General features: G+C 53.2%; 1 protein-coding gene across 1 annotated transcript in view; it reads right to left on the bottom strand.

Annotated features, from left to right (window-relative positions):
• The window catches only part of NHSL3 (NHS like 3), a 36,917-nt gene extending 12,091 nt beyond the window's left edge, over positions 1-24,826 (bottom strand). The window contains exon 1 of the mRNA XM_017884438.1: positions 24,559-24,826. Within this exon, the coding sequence (XP_017739927.1) occupies positions 24,559-24,793 (235 nt within the window). The 5' untranslated portion in view covers positions 24,794-24,826. The remainder of the gene's footprint in view (positions 1-24,558) is intronic.
• Between the last annotated feature and the right edge of the window lie 6 nt (positions 24,827-24,832).

Below are 24,832 nucleotides of genomic sequence, written 5' to 3'. Positions count from 1 at the left end.
GAGGTCAGGAGATCGAGACCATCCTGGCTAATACGGTGAAACCCCGTCTCTACTAAAAAATACAAAAAACTAGCCGGGCGACGAGGCGGGCGCCTGTAGTCCCAGCTACTCGGGAGGCTGAGACAGGAGAATGGCGTGAACCCGGGAGGCGGAGCTTGCAGTGAGCTGAGATCGCGCTACTGCACTCCATGGAGCCTGGGCGACAGAGCGAGGCTCCCTCTCAACAACAACAAAAAAAATAAAATTGGCCAGGCGCAGTGGCTCACGTCTGTAATCCCAGCACTGTGGGAGGCCGAGGCGGGCAGATCACCTGAGGTCAGGAGTTTGAGACCAGCCTGGCCAACATGGTGAAACCCTGTCTCCACAAAAAGGACAAAAAAATTAGCTGGGTGTGGTGGTGCACACCTGTAATTCCAGCTACTCAGGAGGCTGAGGCAGGAGAATCACTTGAACCCAGGAGGCAGAGGTTACAGTAAGCCGAGATCCCGCCACTGCACTATAGTCTGGGCAGGAGTGAGACTCTGTCTCAAAAATAAATAAATACAATAAAATAAACAGAAAAGGACATTGGAACTGAGACTTGAATACTGAGGAGCCAGTCAGGGCAGGTACCTGGGGGAGAGTCTTCTAGACAGGCTATAGCAAGTGGAAAGGTCTTGAGGCAGGAGTGGTGGGTTTCAGGGAAGACAGAGGAGGCCAGTATGGCTGGAGGATTGAGCAATGGAAAAAATGGTAGGAGACAGAATCAGAGGAGAGCAGGTGGTCAGGCTAGGCCCCCCATAGGCCTTGAGGGTTTCAGCTGGGTAGTGACACTTAAAAAATATTCTGGGCCGGGCGCAGCGGCTCAAGCCTGTAGTCCCAGCACTTTGGGAGGCCAAGACAGGTGGATCACGAGGTCGGGAGATCGAGACCATCCTGGCTAACACGGTGAAACCCCGTCTCTACTAAAAAAATACAAAAAACTAGCCAGGCGTGGTGGCGGGCACCTGTAGTCCCAGCTACCTGGGAGGCTGAGGCAGGAGAATGGTATAAACCCGGGAGGAGGAGCTTGCAGTGAGCTGAGATCCAGCCACTGCACTCCAGCCTGGGCAACAAAGCGAGACTCCGTCTCAAAAAATAATAATAATAAAAATAATAATATTCCGGCCATGCACGGTGGCTCACGTCTGTAACTCAGCACTTTGGGAGGCTGAGGCAGGTGGATCACTTAAGGTCAGGAGTTCAAGACCAGCCTGACTAACATGGTGAAACCCCGTCTCTACTAAAAACACAAAAATGAGCTGGGTGTGGTGGCGGTGTGTACCTATAGTCCCAGCTACTCAGGAGGCAGAGGTGACAGAATTGCTTAAACCCAGGAGGCAGAAGTTGCAGTGAGCTGAGGTCGCGCCATTGTACTCCAGCCTGGGTCAGAGCGAGACTCCATCTCAAAAAAAAAAAAAAAGAAAAGAAAAAATTCTGGGCTAGCACTGTGGCTTACACCTGTAATCCTAGCACTTTGGGAGGCTGAGGCGGGTAGATCACCTGAGATCGAGTTCGAGGCCGGGCCGGGCGTGGTGGCTCACGCCTGTAATCCCAGCACTTTGGGAGGCCGAGGTGGGTGGATCACTTGAGGTCGGAAGTTCGAGACCAGCCCAACCAACATGGAGTAACCCTGTCTCTACTAAAAATACAAAATTAAGCCGGGCGCGGTGGCTCAAGCCTGTAATCCCAGCACTTTGGGAGGCCAAGGTGGGTGGATCACGAGGTCAGGAGATCAAGACCATCCTGGCTAACATGGTGAAACCCCGTCTCCACTAAAAATACAAAAAACTAGCGGGGTGTGGTGGCAGGCGCCTGTAGTCTCAGCTACTCGGAGGCTGAGGCAGGAGAATGGCGTGAACCTGGGAGGCGGAGCTTGCAGTGAGCCGAGATGTGGTGCCACTGCACTCCAGCCTGGGCAACACAGCGAGACTCCGTCTCAAAAAAAAAAAAAAATTAGCGCAGGGCATGGTGGCGCAATGCCTGTAATCTCAGCTACCTGGGGAGGCTGAGGCAGGAGAATCACTTGAACCCAGGAGGGGAGGTTGTGGGTGAGCCAAGACCACACCACTGCACTTCCAGCCTGGGCAAGAAGAGTTTGGGGGGAATAACTCCATCTCAAAAAAAAAGAAAAAAAAAAAGCTCGAGTTCGAGACAATGCCTGGGCCACACTAGTGAACCTTCATTCTCTACTAAAAAAACTCACAACAAAGGCCGGTGTGGTGGCCTCACGCCTATAATCCCAGCACTTTGGGAGGCCAAGGTGGGTGGATCACGAGGTCAGGAGTTTGAGACCAGCCTGGTCAACGTGGTGAAACCCCGTCCCTTCGGCTGGGGCGCGTGGCTCAGCCCTGTAATTCCAGCACTCTTGGGAGGCCGAGACGGGCGGGATCACGAGGTCAGGAGATCCGAGAACCATTCCTGGGCTAAATATGGTGAAACCCTGTCCTCTATTAAAAATACAAAAAAAACTAGCCGGGCGACGAGGCAGGCGCCTGTAGTCCCCAGCTACTAGTGGAGGCTGAGGCAGGAGAAATCGGCGTAAACCCGGGAGGGCGCGAGCTTGCAGTGAGCTGAGATCCGGCCCCTGCAACTCCAGCCTGGGTGGCAGAGCAAGGACTCCGTCTCAAAAAAAAAAACAAAAAAAAAAAAAGAAACCCGTCCCCTACTAAAAATACAAAACTTAGCCTGGCACAGTGGCGGGGCCCTGTAATCCTAGCTACTCAGGAGGTTGAGGCAGGAGAATTGCTGGAACCCAGGAGGCGGAGGTTGCAGTAAGCTGAGATCATGCCACTGCACTCAACCTGGGTGACAGAGCAAGACTCCCATTTTGGGGAGAAAAAAAAAAAAATTAGCCAGGTGTGGTGGCAGGTGCCTGTAATCCCAGCTACTCGAGAGGCTGAGGCAGGAGAATCTCTTGAATCCAGGAGGCAGAGATTGCAGTGAGCCAAGATCACAGTCATTGAACTCCAGCTTGGGCAAGACAGCAAAAAAATTCCATCTCAAAAAAAAAAAAGGTTTCCTGGGAGGCTGGGCTTAAGCCCAGGAGTTCGAGGTTACAGTGAGCTATAATTGTGCCACTGCACTACATCCTGGGCAACAGAGTAAGTCCCTGTCTCTAAAAAAAAAAGTAAATATATAAAAATAAAACTTAAAAAAAAAAGATTCCCCTGGTAACTCTAAAAAGCACAGCAGAGACTGTGAAAGAGAATCTGTGAACTATATATATGTATCTGTGCAGTATCCCACCAGCCATGCCTAAGGACACCCCTCTGTCATAGCACCTTTCTCTCTGAGTCTCTAGGGAACTAAAAATTCACAGAGGCTCCCAAGCAACACAACCCCCCTGCAGTTCCTTCCCCATTTGCTGCTACCCTAGCACTGGCCTCTGAGACTACTCAAGTACAAGCTGAGGTCTTGCTCTCCAGAGAACAGACATTTGTGGAGCTGAATCGTCACATCAACAAATCAATGAGATCTAAACAACAATCCTAAGAAGTAGGCACTTTTATTCCTGTTTTGTAGAAGAGGGAATGGAGACCAGAGGGAGCAAGCATTATAAAGCCGCCCTCTCTGGCCTCCACAGTATAAATGGCAAATCAGTATTCTCACTCAAAACAACTTGAATCCAAAAGTCATGTTCTGTGTGCTGTGCCAGCTACAAACCTGATCTCCCCTCTGAAAAAGGGTCATGGGACTCTACAAATTGGAAGTTTCTTGACCACCTGTCCCCACTCTTCCCCTCTTAGGCCAGATCCACCCACCCACCCACCCTCCCTTCTTATCAGTCTCACACAAACAGAAAAGACCAGTAGACCGACATTTGCAGGGTGATTAATTCATGCCAGGCACCATGCCAGGTCCTGGTGAAAGGCAAAATGCAGTCTCTGTCCTCATGGGTCTTACAAAAGTTCTTCGAGGCAGGTACTGGAAGGTACTTTCCTAGTAATTGATCATGGGCCTATGAGGCTCAGAGAGCTAGGTGGCTTCCTAAACTCTGGCTGGCTCTAAAACTGGAGCCTTTCACCACACAGGACAGTCACCCTCAGCTACCCTCTAACCAGGGAAAATAAGGGCTGAGTTCCTGTCAAGACGGGGATAGAGGAACATCAGCTCATCAAGGTCCCAGGCCCACAGCTGGCAGTCAGGGCCACAGCTGCAAATTCCCAGAAATCCAAGGGCTTACATTTGATAACATCTGGTTGCCCCAGCAACACCCCTCCCCCTCCCCACCCAAGTCAGAGCCCGCAGCCTCTCCGAGTCACCCCAGATCTATACACCTGTGGCTTGGTTGGGGAGGGGCTCAACAACCTGAGTCTCAGGTGACTGGGAAGGGTACTTCACAAAGAAACTGAGGTCCGGAGAGTGGAAAGACCTTGCCCACAGCCACACTTGTTCCAGGGTTTTCTGCCCTGGCAATCCAGAGGTGCAGCCTAGGGCTGAGGCCATGAGGGAAGCACCCCATACCACACCTCCATCCCCAACCTGCCTGGGGGAGGAGGCTTCCTGGATCTGAGAAGACACTTTGATTCTGGTGGCCATGTCCCCAGCACGCAGGGCATGCCGGGAAGCACACTTGCGGGCTCCTCAACTCAGAGACAGTTTACTAGCGCAGAGACTCGGGCAGCAGGCAGCGTCCCACTGAACCCGGGAGGCAGAGGTTGCAGTGAGCTTAGATCATGCCACTGCACTCCAGCCTGGGTGACAGAGCAAGACTCCATCTTGAAAAAAAAAAAAAAATTAGCCGGGTGCCCTGCACAGGTGGGCACTCTCAAAACCACACCCACATGGCCGGGCACCGTGGCTCACACCTGTAATTCCAGCACTTTGGGAGGCCAAGGCAGGTGGATCACGAGGTTAGGAGTTCGAGACCAGCCTGGCCAACACAGTGAAACCCTGACTCTACTAAAAATACAAAAATTAGCCAGGTGTGGTGTCAAGCTCCTGAAATCCAAGCTACTCAGGAGGCTGAGGCGGGAGAATTGCTTGAACCCGGGAGGCAAAGATTACAGTGAGCCAAGACCACGCCATTGCACTCCAGCCTGGGTGACAGAGTAAGACTCCATCTCAAACAAACAAACAAAAACACCCATAAAGCACACCTAAGCCACCCTAGTCCCTGCCTTCCTCACCCGTGAGCGACTCCACAGACCCACACAGGGCCTGCCAAGGGGCTGTGTGTACAGAAAAACAGGTGTGTGTAGCCCCTACTCAGGGGCTTTCCAAAGCCTGGGGAAAGGGCAGAATGGGGAGGGAGCCCCTGCCTCCCAAGGCCATGCACATGCGCACACACTGTCTTGGCAACGTCCTCCATGGGGTGAGGCCTCAACCTGCCCCATTCCAGAGCAAGGGGCGGGGGTGGTGGCGCGCCCACAGCCAGGCAGGCCTGACTCACGGGAGAGGAATGAGGGGGGAGGGCACAGCTGTCCAGGTGGCCTTGCTCAGGAGGCTGAACCCTCCAAAGCCAACCCAGCCCCCAACTCCCTACTCCTGTCTGAACTGTCCCTGGTCAGCCCATGAGCCAGAATCCTGGGTGTTCAGAGGCCCTTAGCCTCAACCCCTCACTGTACAGGTGGACAGATGAAGGGCCCCTGGCCCCCTGCCATTACACATTCTAGAAGCAGAAGCAGAAACCAGAATGTTTGTAGATTTTATTCCCAAAGAGGCAAGACAAAGGAAAACGAGCATAACAAACTTTCAGGTGGAGGCGCTTTATGGTTCTCAAAACACTTTCTCTTCTACTGTATCGCAGAATACCTAACAAGAAAGTTAAAAGGCAGGAGTAGTTTCCTTTTTACAAATGAGCACCAGGAGGCTCAAGGGAAAGTGACTAACTTGCTCAAGGTCATCCAACCAGGGAGTGGTTGAACCTGGGTCTCACTCCAACAACCTTAGTGATCCTAAGTCTGAGAAAGTTAATGGGTAAGGGAGGTTGAGGGGTGGGGGCACGACCTCAATCCCTGCCCAAAGAAAGTGGGGGCACTGTACCCCACCTGTGCGGGAATCCCCCTCCTTCCTTCCCTTGGTGTCCAGCCCCACCCCAGCAGGGACAGAGCTGACAGGCCAGTTCTAAGGTAAATAATGGGGGGCAGGGAGTACGCAGGGAGGGGAGGAGCCCATCCCACGGGGTGCCCTGGGGGAACAGGCAGTAGTGCACGGAGGAATTAGCTACAATAATATTAATAAATGTCTTAATGAGTTTCTGGGCCAGTATTTGCTCCCAGCAATGACATAATAATCCCTTTCAGCCAAGGCACAATTCTAACTTTCCACAGCCCTTTCCTTAGTTCCTTCAAGGCATGATTATCCCCATCTTATGGATGCCAGAGGCAGCCACCACAGAGTAGGGAGAAGAGCGAGCGGGAATCAGGAGGTCTGGATTCCAGGCTTTGGATGAATGAATTGGCCTCTCTGGGCCTCAGTTCCCTCATCTGTAAGGTGGGACTAATACCCACCTCACAGAGTGCCTGGGAACCTTAAAGAAAGCCACACAATCTAGTGTAAACCCTGATCCCAAGGGTCAGAGACTTGCCCAAGGTCACACTGCCAGTAATGGCAAAGGCAGGATGTGAGCCCAACTCTATGACTCATGTTCTTCTCATGCCACCAGCAGCCTCCTCTCCCCTCCACTCCAGCACTCTTCAAATCTCAAGTAGGGTTAAGGGCCATTAAGATAAGGTCTGATAAGGAACACTTGACATCAGCTCCCTATCTCTCCTTAGTGATACCCCTCCATCTGGCAGCCCTAATCCCTCAGTTTGGGAGGGAAGGGAATTCCAGGCCCAGACCAGATCTCACTGGCCTGAAGTGAGAAGTCCTAGGTTGGAGCTTGCATTTCCCCTTAATTGCAACATGATCCTGAGCCAGGCACTGTGCTTTTCTGGGCCTCAGTTTCTTCATCTGAGATGTGGTGGGGGTTGGAGAGATGATCTCCAAAGAGCCCTCACCATGGATGACTCTGCCCCTAGAAGGAAGGAGGGTCAGTGGTTCCCTGCTTTGAGTTGGGGCCTGGGGCAGCAAGGAGATTCTGCTTATCTCAGATCCCTCAGATCAAAGAGAGCTGGACCAGCCTCTTATCTGGAAGCCCAGGGCTCCCACAAGCAAGTCAGTTGGTCACAAGTCTCCCCACAAGAAAGGGGAAGAGACATGGGGGGAATGGAGGAGGGAGCCTTCTCCAGCTGTGGAACCTACCAAAGACCCCAGACTCCAAGAAGTTAAACCTCCAGGTCTACAGGCAGGGGGAGGGATGAAAAGAATTCCAGATGTTCTGACTCCAGCAGTCCCTTCACTCAGTCTCCCCATGTGCACGATGGGAACAATAAATCCAACCAGGAGTGCCATGTGTGTAAGCTTGACCATGCAATGCGTGGGAACAGGAAGAGGGCAGGTCTTCCTAGGCTACCAATTCACACCCACCACCATTCCCCAACCCGCCCAGAACCAAGTGCCCAACTAGCCTGCGGAGGGGAGAGTTGGGTGGATCCCTGAATGCCAAGACCAAACACTCCTGGCAGGTTACAGTGTCTTTGCAGCAGTCAGGAGGCCTCACCTCATACACCTTCACCCTTCTCTATCTTCCAAGGGCATTTGATCCGAGGAATCAACCCTTCCTTGAGTTTTGATTTCCCCTTCCCACTTGCTCCCTCTCTAAGCGCTTGGAGGCTTTAATGCTTAGTCCTCAACCCCTAACCCTCCCCACAGTGCTTCCTCCACTAGTCCTCTCCACACAGTCCAAATCCCTGGGGGCTGAAGGCTTTCTCTGCCCAGAGGATGTGCAGGTACCTCCATCATAAGATGACACCCTTCTATTTGTAAATGGATGAAGGGCACAGGCTTTGTAATGTGACAGGCTTGAGTTTGAATCCAGATTCAGCTATCTCCTTGCTGTGGCCTTGAGAAAGTGACTTCACTTCTCTGAACTCCAGCTTCCTCATCTCTAAAATAGGAGAATAGCCTGTCGCTTGTGGGACTGTTGGAGGACAAAGGACAAATGAATTAACTGATGTAAAGGGACGGCATAAGGCCTTATTTTTATCTTTGCTACCATCTCCCAGCCAAGCAGCCTCAAGCACAGAAGCCCACACAGCTCCCTCTGGCCCTTACTCTCAACATCTGGTTAATCCCAGGTCTTATCAATTCAGTTACTTCCTCCGAAGTCTCTGCAGCTGCCACTCCTCTCCACTCCCACAGCCCCCACCCTGTCCCCAGCTCTCACCTCATCACCTCTCCCCTGGATTACTGCAACAGTCTCTCAGCCTCCACTCTCACCACCCCACCCCTCAACCTGTCCTGCCTGCACCTGCCCCCACCCTAGAGCCATCTTCCTAACACCCCATTTTTGTAGACTCCTCTCCCTTGCTCAAACACCTTCACTGGCTCCCTATGGCCTGCAGACTCCAGACCTCTCTCCCTGCCTTGTACTGTCTCCCTCCTTCTCTCACAGACTAATGAAATGATTACTTATACTGGCACTTGAGTACTTATACTCAAGCTCCAGTCCCCACCTGGGCCTGTCACAGCAGAGGCTGAGGCCGAGGATGACTTAGGATCCTCAGCACAAGTAAAACCAAAGGTACTGAGGTCTACATTCCCAATGGAACCTCAAGAAAAGGACCCTCGGCTACTTTTCCCTCCCACCTCCATGTTCAGTCTCAACTCCATTTGTTTTTTGTTTTTGAAATGGAGTCGCGTTCTTGTCACCCAGGCTGGAGTGCAGTGGCACAATCTCGGCTCGCTGCAACCTTCACCTCCTGAGTTCAAGTGATTCTCCTGCCTCAGCCGCCCAAGTAGCTGAGATTACAGGTGCCTGCCACCATGCCTGGCTAGTTTTTGTATTTTTAGTAGAGACAGGGTTTCACCATGTTGGCTGGGCTGGTCTCAAACTCCTGACCTCAGGTGATCCACCCACCTCAACCTCCTAAAGCGCTGGAATTACAGGTGTGAGCATCCAGCCCATTCATTTTCTTTTTTTTTTTCTTTTGAGACGGGAGTCTCGCTCTGTCGCCCAGGCTGGGGGGTGCAGTGGCCAGAATCTCAGGGCTCACTGGCAAGCTCTGCCTCCCGGGTTCACGCCATTCTCCTGCCTCAGGCCTCCCGAGTAGCTGGGACTACAGGCGCCGCCACCTTGGCCCCGGCTACGTCTGTTTTGTATTTTTCAGTAGAGACAGGGTTTCATTGTGTTACCCAGGATTGGTCTCAATCTCCTGACCTTCGTGATCCGCCTGTCTCGGCCTCCCAAAGTGCTGCCGGATTACAGGCTTGAGCCACCTGGCCCAGCCTTCTTTTTTTTTTTTTTTTTTTTTTTTTTTTTTTGAGACAGGGTCTCACTCTGTCACCCAGACAGGAGTGCAGTGGCATGATCAGTTCACTGCAGCCTTGACCTCCCAGGCTCACATAATCCCCTCACCTCAGCCTCTCAAACTACTGAGACCAAAGGCACACGTGCCACCATGCCCAGATAATGTTTTATTTCTTGTAGAAATCGGGGGAATCTCGTCATGTTGCCCCAAACTACTCTCGAACTCCTGGGTTCAAGTGATCCTCCCACCTCAGCCTCCCAAAATGCTGGGATTACAGGCATGAGCCACCTCACCTGACCTCAACTCCACGCCTTTGCTCACAACCATACCCCACAGCTGAAACAAATCCCTGGTTCTCTCATTTAACCAACAATTTTGGACTAATTTCAATCCTGTGGTTACTTCAAATACCAATTAGGACCATCTCCTCAGTTTTCTAAAGCTGACCCCAACCCAGAAGGCTTTTGATATATAGCCTAGAATATTTCCTAGCCCCCACACTTAATTTCTGTGTTGTCTTGACATTGCTTTCTAATTTTTTTCAGAACACCGTAAAGCTTGAGTTGAGCCATGAGTTTCAGCAGGAGCTAGAAGCTCACAAGTGTTGCTGGAAGCCCCAGGCCACTTCCTCAAGGGCCAGTAGGCAAGAGACTATAAACACAGCCTTCTTATCTTCTCTCTCCTCCATCACAAATGGTCACAAGTCTGGGCCCACAGTTAGTTCCTAGGAAACCATCAGATCGGAGCGACCATCAGAGGACAGATGAAGAACCCCAGTCCTGCCCCCTCAGTGCAGATTCTATGAGACAGGTAGGCACAGTTAGGACTTTCAGGACTGCTGGGGCAAGGGGAGTGCTGGAAGGTCCTAGAGATTCTACCTTCTGAGAAATCCTCAAAGAGCCTAACTGAACTTAGTTAACCCTTTTCTTATTGTCATTTTGATTACATTACTACCGCAAACCACCATAGGCAAATGACCTTGGACAAGTTCCTCTTTCCTGGACCTCAGTCTCTTCATCCAGGAAATGGATAGCCAGAATGGTAAAGGTCCCAAGAAGTCACCTAGGACCCCTGATTTCATAGACAGGCCCCCTGTAGGAGCCAGGGTGATCCAGAGAAGTGAAAGGAATCTGCTCAAGGTCACCAGGGCCTATTCCAGAGCCTCATTGAGAGGAGAGGTCCCCCACTTCCCAGCCCAGGCTCTTTCCACCACCCCCTCCATGGAGCGATGAGATCATCAAGCTCCGGTTCGGAATCTCTAGGAATGTGGGCCACCCTGGGAATACACCCGTAGATTCTCCCACCACAGCAGGGCCCCCTTCACCCCAACTCCTCTGGGATTTCCTCACTCCCCCAGACCAACAGGTATCCCTAAGGTGCCTACCTATGTTGAAGACCCTGTATCTTGGGGAGAGGGGAATGGAACCATCACCCTGCCCTTCCCCCATCTCTGGATTCACCAGTAAGAAAACTAGGCACTCTCGATAGCCCCTCCTTCAGCACCCCTGGGGATACCCTGAACTGCCGTACTTGGGAGAAACAGGAATCCCATCTCCTGGGGTTGGAGGCCTTCCCCATTCCCTCCCCTCCCCCTTGGAGCCTGGAATGTGACCCGCGGAGGGATCCCGCAGCAGCCGGCAAGGGCTGCGTTCCAGCTCGGTGGCTGCATTGAAAGGGGGAGATGCGGCGGCGACCTCGGGGACCGCGGGGACGGGGGACGGGGGACGGGGGAGGCGGGGAGAAATCGCGGTGGCGCGGGTGGGGGCAGGGAGCGAGCCAAGAAAACCAGTCCGACTCCCGATCGCGCCAGATGGAGGCGGTCCCGAGCCTCCAGCCCCGGGTTTCCAGCTTCTCCCTTCCACCTTTGTCTCCCCTCCCTCCTACAAACTTTCAGGCTTCAGCCTGTTGGGGGCTAAGATCTGGGGAATAAGCATGTGTGTTCGAGTGCCTTAGGGTCTGCTGTGAGCCTGAGTGCGAGTCCGGTTGGTTGTGCAGTTACGAACCTGTGTGTACATCTGTGTGCCCAAGATGCTGGGCAACTGTACCCACATGACCGATGTGTGTGAACGACTGTGCCTATGTGTCTGGATCTGCGCGTAGGTGTAGCTCGTGTGGCTGTGTAAACCGCATGCATAGGTATACATGTACCTGTGTCTCAGGCACTGTGCGTCCTACTGCGATGGTACGAGGGCGTGGGTGTGATGGTGTATGTGATCCTGTGTCTGCGTGTCCGTACATCTGAGTGGGTGTTGTGCCTGTGACTGTGTAAACTGCGAACATGTACGTGTGCCCGCCGGTGGGTATTACCGTGTACGTGTGTCTCCGTGTGCCTGTGAGGGGTGGGGTCTGCGCGGGGATTCCCGACCCCCCCCCCACACTCACTCTAGGCCCCGGGAGAGGGCAGCAGCGGTGGCGACGGCCGCAGCAGGGACCCTCCTCCCTGCCTGCCCCGCCCCCACCCCGGCCCCTACCTGCCGGCCTCTTCGCCGACCGCCCGAACCGCCAGAAGCTGCGGACCCGGGGACCGCTGGGGGCCTTCCTCTTGTGGTATGAGTTGCCCATGGCGGGCGCGGGAGCCGGCGCGGGAACCCAAGCGCGGCCCAGCCAGCCCGGCCGCCGGGCCCGCAGCCCCGGGAGGGAGGCAGCGAGACTCGCGGGCGGGCACCGCGGGCGCCCCAGCCCCAGCGCGACCACGCCCCGAGCTCTGCGGCCAATGGCCAGGCAGGGGGCGGGACCGGAGGGGGCGGGGCCTGGCTCGCATCCCGTTGGCTCCGCCCTCCCGGGACCTGGGAGACCTGCTGAGCCGCCCAGCCTAGGGCGCAAAAGGGAAGGCCGGGCCAGTCCAGGTGGGGCAGGTGGGTTGCCCGCTCTCTCAGCCCAGAGGCTACCTCTCTGAGGAGTGCAATGGAGCTGGGAAAACGCGGATCCGGAGCCCTGCTGCAGCTAGAGTCCACGAGCCACCTCCCCATGAGTGTCACGTGCCTGTGTGTACAAATGTATCAAACTGACTGTATTTCTGTAGTTACAGTGTTCAAAATAGTAGCACCCTTTTACTTAGTGTTTACTATGTGCCAGGCTCTGTGCTAACCGCTTTCGTGCATTACTTCATTTTATCCACAAGACAATTGTGTAAGATAGGTGTTTTTTTTTTTTTTAGACCAAGTCTCACTCTGGCCCAGGCTGGAATGCAGTGGCACGATCTCGGCTCACTGCAACCTCCGCCTGCCGGGTTCAAGCGATTCTCCTGCCTCAGCCTCCAGAGTAGCTGGGACTACAGGCGCGCGCCACCACGCCCGGCTAATTTTTGTAATTTTAGTAGAGATGGGTTTCACCATGTTGGTCAGGCTGGTCTCAAATTCCTGACCTCTGGTGATCTGCCTGCTTCGGCCTCCCAAAGTGCTGGGATTACAGGTGTGAGCCACCCCACCCGGCCTGTTAAATATTTTTTTAACCAGCCTGACCAACATGGTGAAACCCCGTCTCTACTAAAAATACAAAAATTAGCCAGGCATGGTGGCGCACACCTGTAATCCCACCTACTCAGTAGGCTGAGGCAGGAGAATCACTTGAACCCAGGAGGTTGAGGTTGCAGTGAGCCAAGATCACACCACTGCACTCCAGCCTGGGAGACAGAGCAAGACTCTGTCTCAAAATTGTGTGTGTGTGTGTGTGTGTGTGTGTGTGTTTCTTTAAAAAGGCCAGGTGTTGTGGCTCACATCTGTAATCCCAGCACTTTGGGAGGCCAAGGCGGGCAGATCACTTCAGGAGTTTGAGACTAGCCTGGCCAACATGGTAAAACCTCATCTTGCTAAAAACACAAAAATTAAACAAAAAAACAAACAAACAAAAAAAAAAAAACACAAAAAATTAGCCAGGCATGGTAGCTCATGCTTGTAATCCCAACTACTTGGGAGGCTGAGATGGAAGGATCGCTTGAACCTGGGAGGCAGAGGTTGCGGTGAGCCAAGATCGCACCACTGCACTCCAGCCTGGGTGACAGAGTGAAAAATTAAAAACGGAGAGATGCAAAGCCTTCTAGACTGCCTGGGGCTCCCACCTCTGTGTCCTCATCACAGGTGTCCTTGTGCTAAGGGACCTGCCCAGGGCCCCACTGCCTGGGCTATGACTCTTCTTTACCATAACTTCTGCCCTGTCTCTCCAACTAGAGGCAGTATGGTACAGCAGAGAGAGCACTGGGCTGGAAGTCTAGAGTCCTCCATTGTAAGCCCCACATGGCTTATCCTTCCTGCAACTGGAATAAGCCCCTCCACTACACTGTGCTGCCTCTTATGGCTCCAGCACACCCTCTTCTCTCCCTGCAAAATGGGAGAGTCAAAGCTAAACCCAACTCTCTCTGAGGCCCTTCTCTTGCTAGAGTCTCAGGTTGACAACAGTGCAGTCCTTGAAAGGCTGGCAAGTTATTCACCCATAGAAAATATTCATTGAGGCCGGGCGCGGTGGCTCAAGCCTGTAATCCCAGCACTTTGGGAGGCCGAGACGGGCGGATCATGAGGTCAGGAGATCGAGACCATCCTGGCTAATACGGTGAAACCCCGTCTCTAATAAAAAATACAAAAAACTAGCCGGGCGACGAGGCGGGCGCCTGTAGTCCCAGCTACTCGGGAGGCTGAGACAGGAGAATGGCGTGAACCCGGGAGGCGGAGCTTGAAGTGAACTGAGATCCGGCCACTCCACTCCAGCCTGCGCGGCAGAACAAGACTCCGTCTCAAAAAAAAAAAAAAAAAAAAAAAAAAAATATTCATTGAGCATACAATGTGTACCAAGCTGCGTGTACAGAGAAAACGGTTCTAGTGTCAAAGCTATCTGCTAGCCAATTCCCTGAATTTATATAGATAGGGAAACTGGAGCCCATAAAAAGGACGGTTAGTACAGGGATGCAGAGGGAATACCCCAGGGTAAAGTCTAAATTTCTTGGCATGAATTAAGTGAGGACAGGTATGTGAAGAGGCTCAAAGGATGTCTGAAGTGTGGCAGGTACCTTGGCCTTCACAGGAAGCCTTGGAGGAGCTGCCCCCGCCTACCAGTTCAGCCTCATCTCCAACCTCATCTCTGAGATAAGAATCTCCTCCTTCTCAGAGCTACAACCACACAAAACTGCTTGTCACCCTCCAGCACACAACTCCAGGCCTTCACATCTGCCATCCCCTCTTCCACCTTGGCCTGAAAGGTGCCTTTTCATTCTCAATGCCCTGCTCTACATGCTGCTCCTCCATGAAGTCTTCCTTGTACCCCTTCTTCCCCCAGCTCAGTGCTTCCTTACTGAAGGCCCCCAGACATTAGTGCTGCCTTCTGATATAGTACTGATCACACCCCAGGGCTCCCCTGCACCCCATGTTCACCATCCCAGCACTTGCCTTCAGACAAAAGTTTCAGTATCTGCCTTTCCAACCAGAACAGTTTCCTCAAGAGCAGGGATTGTCTGACTCCTCTTAGTAACCCCAGGCTCAGCACATAGTAGGTGTACCTATGGAGATACTGGTGGAGGTGGAGATGGTGGGGCTTGTAGATTAGCTGTAGTAGCAACGGTGACGCTTGCATACTGACGGAGGTAGTGATGATAGCGCATAAATACTTTCACTGCAAAGGCAGTGCTAGCTCCAGGATCCTGTGGGAGGAGTACTGCCCACTGCCAAGAACACAGGAGAGGCTAGGCTAGGACTGGTGGGAAGAAGTAGGTGGTATGGAAGACATATGGACCAGAACTCCAGGAACCACAAGAATGAGCTGGAATGCCTCGTGACCCTCTTAGAAAAGGGTGGGGAAGGCTGGGCGCAGTGGCTCACGCCTGTAATCCCAGTACTTGGGAGGCAGAGGCGGGTGGATCACCTGAGGTCGGGAGTTCGAGACCAGCCTGACCAACATGGTGAAACCCCATCTCTACTAAAAATGCAAAACTAGCCGGGCATGGTGGCGGGCACCTGTAATCCTGGCTACTTGGGAGGCTGATGCAGGAGAATTGCTTGAACCTGGGAGTCGGAAGTTGCAGTGAGCCGAGATCGCACCACTGCACTCCAGCATGGGCGACACAGTGAGCGTGTCTCAAAAAAATAAATAAATAAAAGGGGCCAGGCACAGTGGCTCATGCCTGTAATCCCAGCACTTTGGAAGGCTGAGGCGGGCAGATCACAAGGTCAGCAGTTTAAGACCAGCCTGGCCAACATGGTGAAACCCCATCTCTACTAAAAATACAAAAATTAAGCCGGGTGCAGTGGCTCACGCCTGTAATCCCAGCACTTTGGGAGGCCGAGGTGGGCAGATCACGAGGTCAGGAGATCGAGATCATCCTAACTAACACAGTGAAACCCCGTCTCTACTAAAAACACAAAAAATTATCCGGGCGTGGTGGCAGGCACCTGTGGTCCAAGCTACTCGGGAGGCTGAGGCAGGAGAATGGTGTGAACCCAGGAGACGGAGCTTGCAGTGAGCCGAGATCGCACCACTGCACTCCAGCCTGGGCAACAGAGCGAGACTCTGTCTCAAAAAAAAAAAAAGAAAGAAAAAAATTATCCGGGCGTGGTGGCAGGCACCTGTGGTCCAAGCTACTCGGGAGGCTGAGGCAGGAGAATTGCTTGAACCCAGGAGCTGGAGGTTGCAGTAAGCAGAGATCACACCACTGCACTCCAGTCTGGGAAACAAGAGCAAAACTCCGTCTCAAAAAATAAAAAAGAAAATGCTGGGGAAGACCTCACTTGGCTAGACTTGGAGGATGGGGTGTCCTAAGCAGACAGGAGGCCTCACTTAGTATTCTCCCCACCAGGAGCCTCCTGGGAATCATGCACTTTGCTACAAGATTCAGGGTTTAAATACTTTGTGGGCTGAGCTGTCTCTATGTCCCCTTCCATGCCAAGCACAGAGTTGGGCACCCTGTGAGTGGGCTGACAGTCCTTTAATGAATCAGCCCCTCAGGACAGTAGAGTACAAGGGCATAGAGTACAGTGGGGTATAACTAACGATGGGGGAGACGGACAGAGATTTCACTCCTCCTGCCCGAGGAAGCTGCAGGAACTTGGCTGACTCCCCCCAGTCTGCCAACGGGCTGGAGATGGCCTTGGGGTCTGCACAAGGAAGGTGTGTGTCCCTGTTCCTCTAACCCCGCCATGTTCACTGTGGCCCAAATAACATACAATGCTTCCTCTTATTCGTTTTCTTTAGCATGTGACAGGCCATGAGCAGCTGAAACAGCTTTGAGGGTCTGGAGAGAGAGGGATTTCCAAGGAGCAGGTGCTGAGGGGAGGCTCACTCTGCCCTCTGCTGACAAGAGAATGCAGATTTTTGGGGTCACAGGGCTTGGCCACCACAGTTCAACCCTGGCTAGGAGCCATGCTTCAGGGACTGCTGGGAGGGTACAGTGTGGAGAGAGCACACTGACTGAGAGCCCCTTTCAGGCCCAAGGGGAATTTCCAAGAGAAGGGTGAGGGAGAGATAGCTGGAAGGAGCCCCTGAAGGTGTTGAGGGGAGGGCAGGGGAGACTCCCTTGGCCTTGCTTCCTTCTCAGCTCTTCCTACCCCTGGCAGAGGCACCTCTCTGGGACGGGATTTTCCATTTGAAGTCTGAACAAAGGAGTGAGGAAGCTGAAGGCCTGACAGTGTGGGCTTCTCTTCTGCCTCTGACATTAGATGGCCATGTGAACTTGAGCAAGTCACTTCCTCCTCTGGGCCTCAGCTGCCCCGTCTGTATGTACCATGAGGGCTCCCTATGACATCTCGAGCCATGAGCTCTGACAGTCTAGGATCCAGAGATGCCCATCTCTGGGGGCCCATACTGGAGCATTACCTACCACCCAAGGCCACTTAGCCAGGCCTTGTGCTGGCCAGGGCAGAGGGAAGTGTCTGTCAACCCAGTCTTTGCCCTTCGGGTATTCAAAATAGTGAGGTACAGCAATCCCTGGATCCCATGGAACCCCAGATAGCCAGCTGGTTCTAAGCCCCTAGCATCTGCCTTGCCTGACGCCAGTGCCACAAACCCTTCAATCCCAGCTTCCTTTCATCCTTCCATTTTAGCTCAAGTGCCACCTCCCTGGGGAAGCCATCATTGACCTCCCTCAGTGATTGCTGTGCTTCCTCTTATCACACTTTTTAACCCTTAATTACTTGTTCGGCATATTTTCCCCCCTACACACACACTTGTTGTGAAGTTCATGAGGCCCAGGACTTTGTCTCTTAGTCATCCCTAGGACAGTGCCTGGTATATAACACTTAGGAAATATTTGTGAAATAAGTGAGTGAGGCTCCCTCTCCCGTCTGGACCCTAAGAAAACAATGTCCATCCTCTCACAGGGGTCTGAGGGAGACAGAGCAGCCACCCTGTCACACTCTTTTTTTTTTTTTTTTTTTTTTTGAGACGGAGTCTCGCTCTGTGGCCCAGGCTGCAATGCAGTGGCTCTATCTCAGCTCACTGCAAGCTCCGCCTCCCGGGTTCACGCCATTCTCCTGCCTCAGCCTCCGGAGTAGCTGGGACTACAGGCGCCCGCCACCAGGCCCGGCTAATTTTTTGCATTTTTTAGTAGAGACAGGGTTTCACCGTGTTAGCCAGGATGATCTCGATCTCCTGACCTCATGATCCGCCCGCCTTGGCCTCCCAAAGTGCTGGGATTACAGGCGTGAGCCACCGCGCCCGGCACACTCTTTATTTTTTACATTTCTGGGAAGCCAAAATGTCACATTCTTGAGAAATCCCAAACTCCTCTGGGGAAACCACTCCCCTATTGGAGGTATCCCATAGCAGAGGGAACTCAGCCCCTATTACATTGGTCCAGGCCCCAGGTAAGGACACTGAGGTGCCCTTTACCCAAGAAGAAAGTGGCTTTTGGAAAAGCATATATTGCCCAACCCCAACTCTCTTAAGCACCTTGCTCTAGGGTCTGGGGACAATAATTTCCCCTGGGAGTATGGCAGAGATGACACTGACACCAGGCCCTGAGGGCTGAATAGGAGTTCACTGAATAGCGAAGTGAAGGGGAGCATATCCCAGGCGGGAGAAGCAGCACAGCCACTGACACAGAAGGGGAAAACACATGGAGTGCTGACTGATGGGCAAACAGACACCATCCTGACCTCAGAAGGGCAAGGTGCCCACGACCCCAGAGACTTGACTCTCACTTTGCTTTGAAACTATCTAGGCCCCTTCCTCAGCAGACAGAAATGACATTGTTCATAATGGACTCTTCCTACTCACCTTCCTTTTGAGTTTTGAATGAAACTGTCGCCCAGTTGAACTCCTGTTGCCCAGGCTGGAGTACAGTGGCGTGATCTCAGCTCACTACAGCCTCTGCCTCTTGGGTTCAAGTGATTCTCCTGTCTCAGCCTCCCAAAGGCGCCTGCCACTATGCCAAGCTAATTTTTGTTTTTTGTTTTGAGATGGAGCTTTTTGCTCTTGTTGCCCAGGCTGAAGTGCAATGGCATGATCACAGCTCATTGCAACCTCCGCCTCCTGGGTTCAAGCTATTCTCCTGCCTCAGCCTCCTGAGTAGCTGGGAATACACGTGCGGGTCACCATACCCGGCTAATTTTTGCCATGTACAGATGGGGTTTTGCCATGTTGGCCAGGCTAGTCTCGAACTCCTGACATTAGGTGATCCCTGCCCGCCTTGGCCCCCCAAAGCACTGGGATTACAGGCGTGAGCCACTGTGCCCAGCCATAATTTTCGTATTTTTAGTAGAGACAGGGTTTTGCCATGTTGGCTAGGCTGCTTTTGAACTCCTGACCTCAAGTGATCCACCCGCCTCAGCCTCCCAAAGTGCTGGGATTACAGGTGTGAGCCATTGCGCCGGCCACCTTACCTACCTTCCTATTACATCTAGGCCACTGGGTCTCAGTGTCTTATCTGGCTGGCTGGAGGTCAGCTCTCCTTTCCTGGACACAGCTCCCATCTCCATGCCTAGCCCCCAGCCTCTACAGGCTTACTCCCTCAGCCCATTCTCAAACCCACAGAATCCTAGAACTGGCAAGAGTCTCAGAGGTCATTAAACCCCAATTTTGTTGGCCAGATGCAGTAGCTCACGCCTGTAATCCCAGCACTTTGGGAGGCCAAGGCGGGTGGATCACAAGGTCAGGAGTTTGAGACCAGCCTGGCCAATATGGTGAAACCCTGTCTCTGCTAAAAATACAAAAATTAGCCAGGCATGGTGGCACGCGCCTGTGGTCCCAGGATGAAGCAGAAGAATCGCTTGAACCTGGGAGGCAGAGGTTGCAATGAGCCGCGATCTCACCACTGCACTCCAGCCTGGGCAACAGAGCGAGACTCCGTCTCATAAAAACAAACAAACAAACAAACAAAAAACTATCTTTGTCAAGACAGGGCATGTCTGGTCCAAAGAGGGGCAGGACTTACCCAAGGTCATACAACAGAGCAGAACTCAAACTGAGGGTTCTCTCCACAACTCCACGCCATGAAAGGACAGTCCTCCCTGAGTGGCCAGAGGGAACTTGGAGAGGCCACAGTGAACTGACTGGAGTTAACATGGGGCTAAGTCAGCTAGGCCTGGCAGGGTGGCTCTCAAATTCTCAGTATCAGAGCCATGCCCACTCCCACCCCTCAGCTGCTGCCCACTGCACAAGAGAAACCCTCAAGAGGACTATATACCCCTTTCCCCAAAACTGGTTTTGTCTAAGACTCTAGAGAGGTCACCCCCCTCCAGAGTCAGAAACACAGCCATCATCATATAATTTTCTTCGCAGAGCGTGGCCTCTGGAGGCAGACTGAGTGGCTCCGTCATTGTGACACTGTGAACCTCACTTCCACATAGATGGGGACCTTGCCTGTCTGGTCCTCCGGCATTCGTATCACCTTGAACAGTGCCTGACACTACAGAGTAAAGAATATGTCTTCTTCAAATAAATGAAGCTGAGTGACCTTGGACTACTTATTCTCACCCCTTTTTTCTCACCTACAAATGGTGATAACTGTCCACCTCCCAGGTTGCTGTAAAGACATAGGAAGACTTTGATGAAAATGCCTGTCCAGGGTATATATAGCACATAGCAGCCTTCCTGTTACTTCTCTTCCCATTCAGATTAGCCAGGACCCTGCCCTCCTTCCACAGGCTGCTTGCCTCCTCCAGAAAGCCTCCCCTGATTATCTGCTAGGCTCCAGTCCTGGTATCTGTCCCAGAAACACTTCCTACCCACACACTTGTCTAGAGTCCAGGTGATATTTCTGGAAGATATGGATTCCTGTTTGTTTTCGTTTTTTTTTTTTTTTAAACTTTTTCTTATGTCTGAGTCCTCCTGTGGGACAAGGGTGAGACTCTACCCTCTGTGAATCCCCCTCAATCATCATCATCATCACAGGCTGTTTTCCAAACATGGATCACGGTGAACTTAACTAATGCCCAAGTCCTCAGCAGCATAACAACAGCAGAAACCTGCTGCCAGCTGGACCATGCTCCACAGTTCACAACGCAGTTGCATGTCTGTTAGGTTATTTGATCCTGGAAAGGTCCCTATAAAGCCAGGATTTATTATCCCTATTTTACAGATAAGGAAACTGAGGCTTGGAGGGGAGAATAACCTGCCAGCATCTTGTAGCTTGAGAGGGGCAGACCAGGGCAGCAGAGTTGTCCTTTTTTTTTTTTGAGACCTAGTCTCACTCTGTTGCCAGGCTGGAGTACAGTGGTGCAATCTCACCTCACTGCAACCTCCGCCTCCCGGGTTCAGCCTCCTGAGTAGCTGGGATTACAGGCACACGCCACTATGCCTGGCTAATTTTTGTATTTTTAGTAGAGACAAGGTTTCACCATGTTGGTCAGGCTGGTCTCGAGCTCCCGACCTCATGATCCACCCACCTTGAACTCCCAAACTGCTGGGATTACAGGCGAGAGCCACTGCGCCCAGCCAAGCAAAGTTATTCTTAGGCCCAGAGCCCATTCCTTCCAGACTGGGTCCTTAGAGCTCAGGTGACTAAACTTATAACATAGTCATAGCAACCCCTTGTATTTCTATAGTGACTTCTCTTCAATATAATTTTCTTTCTTTTTTTTGGAGTCTCGCTCTGTTGCCTAGGCTGGAGTACAGTGGTGCAATCTTGGCTCACTGCAACCTCCGCCTCCCGGGTTCAAGCAATTCTTCTGCCTCAGCCTTCCAGGTAGCTGGGAGTACAGGTGCACGCCGCCACGCCCGGCTAATTTTTTGTATTTTAGTACAGACGGGGTTTCACCGTGTTGCCCAGGCTGGTCTCAAACTCCTGAGCTCAGGCAATCCTGCCTGCCTTGGTCTCCCAAAATACTAGGATTAGAGGCGTGAGCCACCACACCCAGGCTTTAATATAATTTTAATATGCTCTCTTGTGAGAATCTGGGTGAGACAGAAAGGTCACAGCCCCATCAAGGCAATGTCCAGCCAGAGGATTCCCCCTTTCTTCCCCACAAGACAGTGGTGGAGTCAGGGAGCCCACAGAGAAGTTGTTCATCCTACATCATGGGGCTTGCTAGTAGCTGAGCCAGGATTTAAACTCTCATCGGCCTGACTCTGATACTCCCCCCACTCTATCAAGTTCCCTCACTTCTCTCTGGGCCATTTCCCATCTGTAAAGTGAGTTGAACGAGAAGATCTTCCAGTCTTACCTGCTGTTCTATGTCCTTGGGAGAGTCATGAAAACAGTCCCCATTTTTTTTTTTTTTTTTGAGACGGAGTCTGGCTCTGTCATCCAGGCTGGAGTGCAATGGCCGGATCTCAGCTCACTGCAAGCTCCGCCTCCCGGGTTCACGCTATTCTCCTGCCTCAGCCTCCCGCGTAGCTGGGACTACAGGCGCCCGCCACCTTGCCCGGTTAGTTTTTTTGTATTTTTTAGTAGAGACGGGGTTTCACCATGTTAGCCAGGATGGTCTCGATCTCCTGACCTCGTGATCCGCCTGTCTCGGCCTCCCAAAGTGCTGGGATTACAGGCTTGAGCCACCGCGCCCGGCCAACAGTCCCCATTTTTTAGGCAGATGATTTGAGTTTAAATCCCAGTTTGGTCAAATCAGTCACTCACTGTCCCTGAGCCTCAATTTTTTCATCAGCAAGTGAGATCTTGACGTATTCAGACTAATCAATAAATATCAGACTTCCTCTCTTCTTCTAAGTCTGTGCAGGGTAGCGAGGTCAGCAAGGGAATCGTGGAAGACTGGTAAAACTCCATGACAAGCTCAGTTTTTCCATCTTAAAGTAGGAAAGTCAGATTAGAGGAATCAAGACCTGCCTCTTGTAGGTCTTTGAGTCAGAGATTAGAATGGAGGAAATAATGACTTCCCCAGAAAAATCCCTGACCTCCTAGGAATCTCCTGTGTATCCCTCCTCCCCACCTCTCCCAATCTCCATTCTCAACATTTTCCGTGAAAGAGTTAAGCCTTCTGCAGGCTTCCCCTTCCTGGCCAGCGTTGCCAGTGGAGATTAGAGGGATCAGATTTATTTCTCTTAATAAACAGAAAAGAAGTTGTGCCAGGCAGGTGACAAGGAAACAATTGCAATAATAGGAGGCTGGAGTAAAAGGGAACAGGACTTCCTCCAGTCGTACCCAGGTCCACCTCCAGACCTGGGGAAACAACAGCCAGGGGCAAGGAGGTGTTGCCCATGCACGTGGGCTCAAATCAGGCCAACATGCTGCCCAGAAAGCCCAGAGCCACCTGATACCAAACACAAGGCGAGAGGGAGGCCTGGTCACTGACCCAATGACCCCAAACCCAGGTTGTTGCAGCAGTGACCTACAGGCTCAGCTTTTCCAGCCCCCTGCCTCCCAGGCTGGTCTCCCAGAGGAAAAAGGTCCACTGCCCTGGAGTATACACTGCTAGTCCACTAGGCTTCTGCCTGCCAATTCTGACAGTCTGACCACAATCCATCCTGCTGCAATGCCCTCCTGAATGAGATGGGGATGACTTCAGACTGAATCCCAGTGGGGCAGCCCTGGGACAGACTCCATGTCCTGTTGGGACTGCAGAGCCTTTGGAAACATCTCTCACCCAAATCCAATCCTCCCTCAGGGTTTGGCCCAGTCACCCCAGCCTCAGCACCCTCACTTCTATTTGTGGCTGTGCCGCAGGGAAGCAGGGCCCTTATCCAAAAGGAAGATCAGGCCGGATACAATCACACAAGAGGCTTTCCACCCTCTTCCTGACCCCTAAAGTGTTCCTTATAACTCTCCCAGAAGAGGTGGTTAAAGGACACTGGGAGGATAAACACAGGCAGAATGGGATGGGCCCGCACACCCGGCCATTTCCTCACCTCCAGCACAGCAGCAGCAGTCTAGGAAAGGTGGACTTCCCAGGACGGCAAACCCCAAGGGAGCTCCACCCTCTTGCAAAGACTCAAGCCCTCCCCACCAAAAGGAAGACAGAAACAGGGAAATGAGGGAAGGCCCAAGAAAGGAGCTGAAAGTGACCCCAGCAGGGATGGGCCAGGTCGGCTTCCCCGCCTTTCAGGCTGCCCATCCAGGCCAGAGGAGGAGCCCAGGGGCTCAAATTCAGAAAGACTGAGAACTAGCTGTTGAATTTTAAGTACCCACCCCAGCCCAGGTACAGCCTCTCCATTGAGCTTGGGCCTCAGTTTCCCCCATCCGTAAGCACGCTTCTGACACTGGCATGTTTCTCCAGGGCTGGAAGAAGGAGTGACGGGGAGGGGCGGGTTGGTTCACCTTGGTGAGCTCACTACCCGAGGAGGTGATGTTTGTGGCCTGGCTCAGGTGAGCGTGAGAAAACTGGCCCAGGTGGGAAAAGCCAGCACTGTTAAGAAGCTAAGGCAGGGCACACGGTGCTCCATGCGGGGTCCTTTGTGGGGCTGGAAATCCAGATCCAGCTGGAGCTGAAACTCTTTGTGAGTGCGGTTCACCTTCCAGACCCAGAGGGTCCCCACCAGAGACCCGAGGCCACCTGTCTCTCCCATTGGCCACAGGCCAGTGTTAAGTCTCTGACCCCCTGACTCAGCAGAGGGCAGAACCTGGGTGAGCCTGGGGGAGGGAGAATCGCCTCACCGCCCTGGAGTCGGGCTGCCAGCACTTCCTGCTCTGCCAGGGGATCCCTGGCCCGGCCGGGGGTCCCCTCCCCTCAGAGCGAGGCAAGACTGGGTCTGGAAAGTGCGGAAGGCAGCGCAGGGTGGGGGTGCTCGGACTCAGCCCTGGCCTCTTAGCTCCCCAGCACCAGTTCCTGGGGGTCACTCCCCTCCAACACGCCGCTCGTGGACCCCCAGCAGAGCCCCCGCGGCCGCACCCTCGGCGCCCCCCCGCGCTCAGCCCAGGTGCCGACCGCCTTACCTCGGCCTTTGCCCTTGGCCCTCTTGGCCTTGTCCTCCGCCTTCTTGGCCCGGGGGGCCGCCGGTTCGGCGCCCTCGGCCCCCGCCGCCTTCTTCTTGCGCCGCTTGCCCCGCAGCCAGCTGAAAGCGCGGCGGAGGCCGGACGCGCCGGAGCGGGACTTCTTCCTGCGCGGGGGGCCGCCCAAGTTCCCCGACTCCTCGGCCGCAGGTGCGGCGGGGGGCGCGCGGGCCGCCATGGCAGGCGGGGGCGGAGCGGGCGGCGGGTCAGGCCCCCT

This window comes from Rhinopithecus bieti, unplaced genomic scaffold (genome assembly GCF_001698545.2).
Source record: "Rhinopithecus bieti isolate Rb0 unplaced genomic scaffold, ASM169854v2 scaffold_13029, whole genome shotgun sequence".
NCBI classification, from domain to species: domain Eukaryota; kingdom Metazoa; phylum Chordata; class Mammalia; order Primates; family Cercopithecidae; genus Rhinopithecus; species Rhinopithecus bieti.
Note: the sequence above shows the minus strand (reverse complement) of the source record. Positions and strands in the feature narration are given on the sequence as shown.